General features: G+C 42.9%; 1 protein-coding gene across 7 annotated transcripts in view; it reads left to right on the top strand.

Moving 5' to 3' along the window:
* DTNB (dystrobrevin beta) overlaps window positions 1–12,320 on the top strand; it is a 313,250-nt gene that overhangs the window by 125,388 nt on the left and 175,542 nt on the right. For all 7 annotated transcript variants that reach the window (XM_075557010.1, XM_075557012.1, XM_075557015.1 and 4 more), the window contains exon 9: window positions 6,131–6,255. In XM_075557010.1, the coding sequence (XP_075413125.1) occupies window positions 6,131–6,255 (125 nt within the window). The remainder of the gene's footprint in view (window positions 1–6,130; window positions 6,256–12,320) is intronic.

The raw sequence follows: 12,320 nt of genomic DNA on the forward strand, positions 1-12,320 counted from the left end.
GGGTCTCCACTCTGTACTTCCCCCTTCATTTAATATGATATATATATACATATATATATACATGCATATATACATATACACATATATACACATACATACACACACTTATATCTTTTTTTTTTTTTGCATGATGCCTTATACCTGGTCCCTTGGGCACCTCGTGATCGCACTGGCCGGTGTGCTTCTTCCATGTGGGCTTATTTGCTTCTGAGCTAGATGACCGCTTGTTCACCTTCAAGCCTTTAAGACCCCAGACACTATCTCTTTTGATAGCCGGGCACCATCAGCTTTCTTCATCACATTTGCTTATGCACCCATTTGTCTTCAGCGATCCTATCATGGAGGTGTGCAGTCAATGATATGATTTTTTGTTCTTTGATGCCTGGTAACTGATCCCTTTGGGACCACTCGCTCACTCGAAAATGGTGATCTTAACACACTTCTCTCAGCAATTATACAAAAGTAAAATGAGATTAATGATTCTGTACTAATACACACTTAATATAGCTATAAAGTATGTAGATGAAAAACTAATATAAGATACAATAAGAAATTGCTAAATGCATTATCGAAATGAATGGTCTCAATATGCCTCTCAACAATTGTTAAGGCGATCTGACAAAAAACAGACTGTGGAGAATTTGAATATGGCCAGCAATTAATGATTGCACATTCCTTTCACACATGGAACATTTTTTTAAATTACCGTATCAAGGAAGTTTCAGAAAAGAATTAGTATCACATAGACTACGTATCTGGGGAAAGGATGGCTCATATATCATAATGTTCTGAGAAAATTGGACTATCGTCTCTGACTGTAACTCTTTTTTAGTTAGGAAGTAAATAAAAAAAGATTAACAAGAAAATACACATTTGGTTGTTGAAAGCTTAGTTGAACAAATTCCTAGAACAACATTGCATACACCCAAACTGATTCAGATGGAAAGAAAATGCCAAACAGTAATAGGATCATTAAAGTAATTGAATGAATTGCTAAAAGTCTTCACATAAAGGAGATAACCGTGCCTGAGTGGCTTCACACAAGTTTCAGTAAGAGCCCAAAGGAGGCTCCCGACACAACGGCTGGAGTCAAAGTGGGTGAACAAGTAAATGTGGTGAAGAAAGCGGATGGTGCCCGGCTATCAAAAGAGATAGTGACTGGGGTCTTAAAGGCTTGAAGATAAACAAGCGGCCATCTAGCTCAGAAGCAACAAAGTCCACATGGAAGAACACACCAGCCTGTGTGATCGAGTGGTCCCAAAGGGATCAGGTACCAGGCATCAAAGAACAAAAAATCATATCATTGACTGCACACCTCCATGATAGGATCGCTGAAGACAAATGGGTGCATAAGCAAATGTGGTGAAGAAAGCTGATGGTGCCCGGCTATCAAAAGAGATAGTGTCTGGGGTCTTAAAGGCTTGAAGGTGAACAAGCGGCCATCTAGCTCAGAAGCAAATAAGCCCACATGGAAGAAGCACACCGGCCAGTGCGATCACGAGGTGCCCAAGGGACCAGGTATAAGGCATCATGCAAAAAAAAAAAAAGATATAAGTGTGTGTATGTATGTGTATATATGTGTATATGTATATATGTATGTGTATATATGTATATATATCATATTAAATGAAGGGGGAAGTGCAGAGTGGAGACCCAAGGCCCAAGTGTCGACCAATGGAGATCCCCTCATAGAGGGGTTTAGGAGAGGAGATGGGTTAATTAGGGTGTGAGGTAGTATCGATGAAGAACACAGCTTTCCCCCAGATCCTGGATGCTTCCTCCCCCCAACTACCATGATCCGAATTCTACCTTGCAGGGCTGGATAGGACAGAGGCTGTACACTGGTACATATGAGGGCTGGAGGTACAGGGAATCCAGGGTGGATGATACCTTCAGGACCAAGGGTGTGAGGGACGATGCTGGGAGAGTGGAGGGTGAGTGGGTTGGAAAGGGGGAACTGATTACAAAGATCCACATGTGACCTCTTCCCTGGGAGAGGGACAGCAGAGAAGGGGGGAAGGGAGACTCCGGATAGGGCAAGATATGACAAAATAACGAGGTATAAATTACCAAGGGCATATGAGGGAGGGGGAATGGCGAGGGAGGGGGGGGAAAAAAAAAGAGGACCTGATGCAAGGGGCTTAAGTGGAGAGCAAATGCCTTGAGAATGATTGGGGCAGGGAATGTATGGATGTGCTTTATACAATTGATGTATGTATATGTATGGATTGTGGTAAGAGTTGTATGAGTCCCTAATAAAATGTAAAAGAAGAAAAGAGAAAAAAATGATTAGGGCAAAGACTGTACAGATGTGCTTTATACAATTGATGTATGTATATGTATGAACTGTGAAAAGAATTGTATGAGCCCCAATAAATTGTTAAAATTAAAAAAAAAAAAAGAGCCCAAAGGAGGAATAAGTCTAGTATACGTTTCACCAAATTCCAGAAAATAGAACAGTTATTCCCAGTTTCATTTTGGAGGTTAGAATCACCTCGGCACCAAAACCTCGGGACAGTAAGAAAAGGGGAAATGGCAGGCTCTTTTCTCTCTTATGAGGAAACAGGATTAGCTTAAAACAGCAGAAATGCCCCTCAGGACCAATCATAAGAGTAGCAATACCAGGAAGGTCAAGGAAGGGAGATCACCGATCACAATGATCTACAAAAAAAAACCCTCCCTGGGGGACAGACAACAGAAAAGGTGTATCACTGATCACAACGATCTACAGAGAACCCCCCCTCCCTGGGGGACGGACAACAGAAAAGTGGGTGAAGGGAGACATCGATCAGTGTAAGACGTGAAAAAGAATAATTTATAAATTATCGAGGGTTCATGAGGGAGGGAGGGGAGGAGAAAAACAGCTGATACCAAGTACTCAAGTAGAAAGAGAATGTTTTGGAAATGAAGATGGCAGCAAATGTACAAATATGCTTGACACAATGGATGGATGGACGGATGGAGATAAGAGTTGTACAAGCCCCCAATAAAATGATTTAAACAATCCCAGCAGAAATGGATTCTCTTAGAGTTCCGCAGGCCGGAAGTCTGAAATCCCAGTGTTGACAGGGTCTGCTCCTGCCAGAGTGGCTCCAAAGGAGATTCTGTTCTCTGCCTCTCTCCCAGCTTCTGGTGACTGCTGGCGACCACGGCGTCCTTGGGTGCTGGCTACTCCTGTCCGTGAGGTCTTGCTGTCAAATATCCCTGGTTAGTTTATTTATTTGTTTGTTGAAAGCCCTCTTATACAGATACCAGTCATTGGATGTAGGGCCCCCCTAAATTCAGGATGATCTGAGGTGGAGATCCTCATCTTAATTGCATTTGTAAAGACACCATTTCCAAATGAGGTCACATTCACCAGGGACTTGGAGTTGGAACTCGGACATAGTCGTTTGGATGATGCTGTTTGCTCCACTGCCGCAGGAACGGTCTATCAGTGGGAAGAGAGTGGATTTGTTAATGAAACGGTCCTGAGATAACTGCTTAACTGTATAGGATGAACTGGATGCTTCCCTCATGCCATCTAGAAATCAGTTCCAAGTACATTCAAGCTTAAACAGGAAATGCAGAGACTATAATGCTTTTGAAGACAACATGGGAGAAGATCTTTATGACCCCCAGGAGGAAAGTATTTCTTAAAGTAGTAAAAGGCGTGACATTCAAAGGAAAAGGTTAGTAAACCAGGCCTGGTGACAGTTGTTCATGAGAGTGAAAAACAAGCCTTAAAGTAGGAGTTGCTTATAAGATAAAACTTTGCTATGTTGGTTATGTATTGGAGCTGAAATTCTGAGCACTAGACTCATGAAAGGAACCCTACTGGTGCAGTGGTTATGTGTTGGGTTGCTAACTCAAGGTCAGCGGTTCAAAACCACCTTGAGAGAAAGACAAGCTTTCTACACTCGTAAACAGTTAAAATCTTGGAAACCCACGGGGGCAGTTGTACACAATCCTATTGGATCATTGTGAGTTGGCATAGGAGCCCTGGTGGTGTAGTAGTCACACATTGGACTGAGGTTTGCGTGGTCGGCAGCTTGAAACCACCAGCCACTCTGCGGGAGAAAGACAAGGCTTTCTCCTCCTGTAAACCATGAGTCTCTGAAATTCAAAGTGCCAGTTCTACCCTATCCTCCAGGGTCACTGTGATTTGGCATCAACTTGATGGCAGTGGATTTATTTTGAAGCTTGTGAAAGGCTTCATTAGATTCCGCCGCCGTTGTGTTCTTTCTGACCGTTGGTGGCAATGTAAAAAGCTTTGTCCTCAGGGGGAGTGTGTTTGCTGTGTTTCCCTGGTGCGCCCACAGAAGTGGTGGGACTCCTTTGAGTGCCATTATGACCTCTTGCTGATGGTTTCCCTCATCCAACTGAGTCATTTTTGTCTGTCTTGTCTTTGTCATGTTTAATTTAGTAAAGGAGTCTCTACAAATTATATTTGAATATGGACTCTTCCCCCCCTCTATAATCATTATTGCTACATGCCTTCAAGTCTGACATGGTGACCCTGGGTACAGCAGAACCAACCGCTACCTGATCTTGCTCCATCCTCATAATTGTTATGTTTGAGTCCCTTGTTGCCACCACTGTGTCACTCTTTCAAAAAGTTTGTCGGAAAGTGGAATGGACAAAGAGTGGATTTTCCCATGAACTTTTTGAAGCACCTTCATATACGTGGTGGGAGTCCTGGTGGTTTAGTGAGTTAAGCATTGGACTGCTGGCCTCTAGGTTGGCAGTTCAAATCCTCCAGCTGTCCTAAGGGAGAAGGATCAGGCTGCCTGCTTCCGTAAAGGTGTGCAGTCTTGGAAACCTGAGGAGCAGTTCTGCTCTGTGGATAAGGTCACTATCATGGGACTTGCCTCAGTGACCAATGAGAACTCTGGTTTTCCCCAGTCTTTAGAAAGAGTTTAAGGAGAGCAACACAATCTCTAGAGGAAGATGGGCTAGAGGGGAGGGAGGGAGGGGAAGCCGAGTCAAATTACAACCGATTGTTCAGCAAGTGGAGGAGATGGTCAGAATTTCTGCTTCATCTTTGCATGGAAATCAGGTTGCATCTAGATTTTTTTCCAAAATGGGGATAATGATAAGTGATTTGAAGCCAATATCAGAAGCTTCTGAAGTAATCGATATTATTCCGTCTTTCTTATAATTAGCCTAGGCAATCAATCCAATCTTAAAGGCAAACCGATTTTTGTTTGCTTTGTGTTTAAAATCCTGCATCCAGCAGCCTGTTGCAGAAGTTAAGTGGAGATGTGTTAATGAGTCACACAGCTGCAAACAAATTGTGTTTGCCAATTGAAGTGGTGCTTATGGTAATAAACTTCAGAGCCTGTAGAATGAAATGTTTAAACTTTCTTGGCAGTTAATATCTTGCCAAGAAAATCTCAGACAGCGGGGTTTTGAAAAGAAATTGGGTGAATAATAAAAAGCTGTGTATTAAGCCTCCCCCTTTCCCCGCTTTAAATCTGGGCTTTGAAGTGAATGTCCTGTGGAAACTAATGGTGGCATAACATTGAATTTTAGACTCACCAGTCTTTGGAGTTGGTGAGTCTTACTCTGCCTTCCAGAGAAATGCAGCAGTATGCCTTATTTTTGTGCCTTTAGTGGGTTTAGAGTCGCTATGGATGTGAATACATCTATTTCTATCTGTGTACAAATCTAGCTCTTAACACCCAATGTTCTGCTTCACGTTTAATTTGGGAGTGTTCTCTTCATAGGCATGTTTTGAGATGTGGCTTAATCTGCTAGCTTGTTAACACGAAAGCTATATATGCTCAGTGTTTTCGTAGCCACTTCGTATTGTAGCCTACCCAAAAGCTCTGACTCGTACTGGGGAATTAACTTTAATAGGTTGCCAGGAAGGATCCAAAAGCCTTGAAAGAAGGAGCTGATGCCAAGGGTCTATAGTACTGCTCTGAACGTGACTTCACAGAAATAAGGAAGGAGCTGCGGGAATGAAGGGCCTGCGCATGACCTTGGAACAACTGCAGCCTCCTTGCAGGGCCTAATAATGTTGGTTATAATGACACTTGATTTCTCTCTGAACTGAAGTTTTGTACAACCCTTGCCAGAACGCTCTTCTGAAGCCCTTTTCCATTGTTGTGAAGATTTAATTCCTTATTTTTCTTCTTTGATACAGAAATCCCCTGCAAAGAAGCTGAGCCATGCAATTAGTAAATCATTGGGGTGCGTCCCCACCAGAGAACCCCCGCATCCTGTTTTTCCTGAGCAACCAGAGAAACCACTTGACCTTGCACATATAGTGTAAGTATCTAACTGGATGTGGGTTACGCTGAAACGGAGACGCTGCTAAGTCTCTTGGATCGATCTATACCAATACCACCTGAGATGAACCTTTAACCTTCTGATTTTTTTTTCTTTACTTTCAGGGAACTTAGACTTCAAGCTTTAAGGGTTTTATTTCTTTAAAAGTTAATTCTTTAAAAAGCCAAACCTGTTGCCATGGAGTCAGTTACAACTCACATGCCTATCTCTGTAGAAACCTGACTTTGGTCCTGAGACTTCAATAGCTTAGCAGTTGCCAGCTCACTCAACTCACTGCCATCAGGTGCATGATGACACGCAGCGACCCCAAAAGGTCACGATGAGCAGGCCACAGTGAGACAGTAATGTACCGAGCAGTGAGTATGGTGCCAGTTTGGACAGGCTGCCTTTTGTCTGTGTGGGCCTCCTTTAAGCCAGTGGTGGCATGATATGCCCTCTGCAGCAGAAACATCCGTAATGATCGCGCATACTAGCACGAGGGGTCTTCGTCGAGTTTATGGCACAAGATAATGGAGCTTGCCCTTGAATCCTTTGAATTCCCCTCATGTAGACAAAACAAATGAAACGCAACTTCATTTTCTTTTTGTAATGAGAGAAACCTAAGACTAGAATAGGTTAAGAAAATGTTCTCAAACCCACTGCCATCAAGTCAGTTCTGACTCACTGTGAGTGACACTGTGCGACAGAGTGGGAATGCTGTTCGATCGGCTTCCCCAGGCGGGACATCTGTGTGCCACCAGGGCTCCCAAGCACCATGAGTGCTGTGTGATTTCTCAGTGGGACACTTAGGCTAAATCAAGGAGAACTAGAGGGGAACAAACAAGCTAGAGAATCAGAGGCAAAAAGGGAAAGGAAAAGCGAGGGGGAGACACAGGGATGCTTCTCCCTGGTTTCTCCACCCTGAGCTGACGGAGAGACGGTGTTGGCTGGGCTGGGTGTGCCCTGCGGTCCTGTTGACCCTGAGTCTCTGAAGCGTTGGGACGCTTTCCTGTTGCAGTGGCCCTCCCTCTCCACTTTTCCCACCTAGTCGTAGGTAGTCTGACTAAATGAATGTTTGATCTTTTCTCTTTCCATCAATTATTTTTTAATTTGTTTGTTAATTAGTATAGTATGTGGATATGGATTAAAAAACCCTGAATCGACAGAAAAGCTATAGCGGAGTGCAGCATAGTCAACTGCTCGTCTTATGTAAACGATGCATGCTGAGCACCATTTCTCCACCGCCTGCTTTTGTACATTGTTTTTTCCTGGAAGTATAGCGAATGAACCTTATTTATAGCTCCATATACCAACCCATTCTTGGTCTTCATAATTATATTACCATCTTTTTAGTTGGTTGCTTTAAAAGTTTAATAATATTCTTAAATTTTTATTTCATATCATTTCTACTATGAAAACTGAATAAATTCAATACCTTCTTTCTACTCCTTTGCCTCCTAATTTCTGTCACCTATGTCATTATTTTTATGTTGTCGAAGCTTACAATGTTTATATTATATGAGCGCAATTAAGCCCGCAGAGCCATGAGGAGATCAATCTAGACGTGGAAGCCATTAGCTGCCTTATCAGTAAGTAGCATTCATTACAAAGTTAGCTGCCACACTGGTGCTGTAGACCCTCTTGTAGTGAGTGGTACACGGTCTTGAGCTCTGCGCACTTACTCGGTCATCAGAGTCAGACGGGAACTTCTTTCTTATGCGCCCTAATTGCTCAAAATCATACAACCTGTTGACTTCCTAACTAAATTTATTTGTGGAGGTTTTGTTGTTGATCACTATGTGTAGTTGTCTGTGTCTCCTTTTCCTATCAGGAAAAATATGCTTCATCTTTGGTATTGCATTTTCTCCATTGCTTCTAAATTTTTTGTTAAATATATTAACCTTTTCCATTTATAGTAGTGTTTTTAAATGTGGTTTAAAAACAAAACAAAACAATCAGTGCCCACCAGATGGTTGTTATGGCTTTCTCCATTTTTATTTTTATTCTCCAAAAGTTCTAAAGATGCCTATTTCACATGTGTCTTTAATTCACCAGGGAGGCATTTCTTTGTGTGGTGTGATAAAAAATATCCAGTTCATTCTTTCTCTCCTTCTTTGCATTTGGCATGAATAATTTGTCGTCTCTCAACTCACCTACAGTGGCTCTGTTGTTATGAATAAAAGTCTCCAAATAGAAATGGGTTGGTTTCTGGGTCTCTATTTTGTTCCTTTGGGAAAATTGTCTAATCTTGTGCCAACATCACACTATCTTACTTAACGCATCTCTGCTGAGTCGATTTAGGGTCATAGGGCCCCCATAGGATAGAATAGAACTGTTTCACAAGGCTTCCAATGCTGTAAATCTTTATGGAGGTTGATGCCTGCCCTACTTTTCTTCCATGGGACAACGGGTCCGTTTGAACTGCCAACATTCAGTTAGCAGCCACGCGCTTTACCTACTGTGTCACCAAGAGTCTTTAATTGTTATAAGCATTTCAGTAATCTTCAAAAATGTTTAGTCTATTATATGCCCTTTGCCTTTTCATACTTACATAGCTTCTAGAATCAGCTTGTTGAATCCCTCAAAAATTATTGGAAATTTTATTCGATCACATGATCTAATTTTCTAAGACCGTCAACTTATTCACTGCAAATATCCCGTTTCAATAACATAAACAGTCGCTATCTACCTGGACCTCACTGAATGGAATATATAGGAATCATCTACTACATCTCTGGAAAGAGGCCATCGAGAAGCTCAGCACTATCGATCAGAACAAGGCCAGGGGCCGACTGTGGAACAGAACATCAATATACAAGTTCATTTACAAGTTCCAGTTGGAGCTGAAGGAGATTAAAGCAAGTCCACAAGAGCCAAACTATGACCTCTAGTATACCCCACCTGAATTTAGAGACCATCTCAAGAACAGATTTGACCTGCCGAGCTCTTCATGACAGAGGACGCGATGCGCTGGGAGGTGACATCAGGAGCAGCATACATGAAGAAAGCAAAGCCATATTAGAACGACAAGAAGGAAAAGACCCAAGTGAATGTCAGAAGAGACTTACTCGGAGCAAAGTGAAGCTTAAGCAAGTGCAGGAAAAGATGACAGAAAAGATCTGACTCGGGAAGACAGAGTAAAGTGTTATAGTGAAATGTGCAAAGACCTGCGGTTAGAAAACCAAAAGAACGCACGAAACCAATAATTCAAGCTTCAAGTTACCATACTGAAGCAACGATGGGCAAAATATTGACCATGCAGAAGCACCCAAAAGAGACGAGAGGAAGACACAGTCACTGTGTCAAAAAGAATTGGCCGACTTCCATCCGTTTCAGGAGGGGCATATGATCAAAGAGCCAGTGATACGGAAGGAAGAGGTCCGAGCTGCACTGAAGCCGGTGGTGAAAAACAAGGCTCCAGGAATTGACAAACTACCTGTTGTCCCGTTTCAACAAACGGCCACAGCACCAGGGCCTCTCGTGCACCTGGACCTAGAAATCTGGAAGACAGCTAAGCTGCATGGCCACCCGATTGGAAGAGACCCCATTTGTGCCCTCCCCAGAGGAAAGTGACCTGACAGAACATAGAAATGATAGAACTGTATCGACAGCTCACACTAGTAATTTTGCTGACGACGATTTTAAAGGGTTGCAGCAGTCCGTCAATAGGCCGCCGCTAGAAATCCGAGCCGGATTCTGCAGACGATGTGGCACAAGGAATATCACTGCTGGCAGAAGACGGCACTTGGCTGAAAGCAGAAAATACCCCAAAGTTGTTTACTTGTGTTTTATTCACTTTGCAAAAGACATTAGACTGTGGATGATAACAAATTATGGGTAACATTTCCAGAGTGGGAATTCCAGAGCGCTTGATTGTGCTCATATGGAGCCTGTTTATGAATTAAACGGCAGCCATTCAAAAGAACAAGGTGAAACCGTGTGGTTTCGAGTCAGAAAAGGTGTGCCTCGGTCAGGGTTGTATCTTTTCATCATACCTTATGCCGAGCAAATGCTTTAAGAAGCTGGGCTATGGCTATCAAAAGATAAAGTGCCTGTGGTCTTAAAGGCTGGAAGGTAAACAGGTGGCCATCTAGCTCAGAATCAACAAAGCCCACATGGAAGAAGCACACCAGCCTGTGTGATCACCAGGTGTCAAAGGGATCAGATATCAGGCATCAAAGAACAAAAAATCGTATCATTGTGAATGAGGAGGAGTGGAGATTGGAGACCCAAACCCCATCTGTAGGCAAAGAGTCTCAGGGAGGAGACGAGCCAGTCAGGGTGCAGTGTAGCAACGATGAAACATGCACAACTTTCCTCTAGTTCTTAAATGTTTACTCTCCTCCCACTATCATGATCCCAATTCTACCTTACAAATCTGGCTAGACCAGAGGATGTACACTGGTACCTATAGGAAATGGAAACATGGGGACTCCAGGACAGATGATTCCTTCAGGACCAGTGGTGAGAGTGGTCATACCAGGAGGGTGGGGGGAAGGTGGGGCTTAAAGGGGGAATCAATTACCAGGATCTACATATAATCCCCTCCCTGGGGGATGGACAACAGAAGAGTAGATGAAGGGAGACTTCAGACAGTATAAGATAGGACAAAATAATAATAATTTATAAATTATCAAGCGTTCATGAGGGCGGGGAGCAGGGAACGAGGGGGGAAAATAAGGAGCTGATACCAAGGGCTCAAGTAGAAAGCAAATGTTTTGAGAATGATGATGGCAACAAATGTGCTTGACACAATGGATGTATGTATGGATTGTGATAAGAGTTGTATGAGCCCCCAGTAAAATGATTAAAAAACAAACAAACTGGGCTCTCTGACAAAGAAGCCTTCATCATAATGGGAGGCAGACTCACTAACAATCTGTCATAGGCAGGTGACCCCACAACCATGCTTGAATGCAAAGATGTGAAGCGTTTTCTGCTGAAGATCAAATAATGCAGTCTTCAGGATTGGTTACACCTCAAAAATCCTCATAACTAGACTAACAGCAACATCACGATAGGTGGAGAGAGTATTGAGGTTGTTAGTTTGCTTGGATCCACAATTGACGCCCATGGAAAAAGCAATCGGCAAATCAGATACTGTTCTACAGACCTGCTGTGAAAGAGCTCTTCAAAGTACTAAAAAGCAAGAATGCCCCTTTGTAAACTAAGATGTCTGATCCACGCCCTGGAATTTTCAGTCACCTCATATGCACGCAAAGCTGGTTTGAAAAAAGGAAGACCAAAGAATAACCAGTGTCATTAGTCAGAATTTGGAGGGCATCTTTTCCCCATTTTTTGGTGGAATTATTGACGCCTTTTTTTATGGTGTTGGTGGAGAGTGTTGAAAATACCCTGGACTGTCAGAAAAAGGAACAAATCTGTCCTGGAAGAAGACAACTGAAGAGCTCCTTAGAAGCAAGATGCCCACCCCCCATAATAATGCACTTCAGAAAAAAAAAAAGAATGCATTTCAGAGGACAGCACTGAAGCTACAGCTCAGGGAGAGGGACATGTCTGATCCGAGCACACGGGAGCAAATGAAGGGGAAGAGAGAGAATAGAGCACATCCTGGTCCACTAAGTCCTGAGGATGATATTCTTGCTCAGAGCAGCCAATGCATAGAGAGGACCATAGGACCAGCCCCACCATGCGAGATGATGCCCTTCACTGACCTATAGCTCTACAGAGGACGACATTGGAGACACAGTGTGGGGATTGTGACCGATCTGACTCCACCACACCGAGGCAAAACACTAAGGGTGTGCAACAGAAAAGCAAGGGGAACGTTGAGCAATGAAGTCCCCAGGGAATACCAAATATAGACTGTGGGGCCAGGGAATGGCACCCCATCAGACTTGACCAGAAAACACTCTTAAGCAAACAGACCTTGAACTATTTATAGGCTTTTCTTTTTTTGGTCATTTTGTTGTTACTGTTTTGTTTTCTTCTTTTGCTTCATTTTGCTGTTTTGTTTTTGTGCATATTATTGTCTCTGCATGTCTATCTAGATATGATAGGCAGGATAAGCAATCTGGAGGAGAAAACAACAGGACCAATGGTTC

Source organism: Tenrec ecaudatus, chromosome 8 (assembly GCF_050624435.1).
Source record: "Tenrec ecaudatus isolate mTenEca1 chromosome 8, mTenEca1.hap1, whole genome shotgun sequence".
Taxonomy (NCBI): domain Eukaryota; kingdom Metazoa; phylum Chordata; class Mammalia; order Afrosoricida; family Tenrecidae; genus Tenrec; species Tenrec ecaudatus.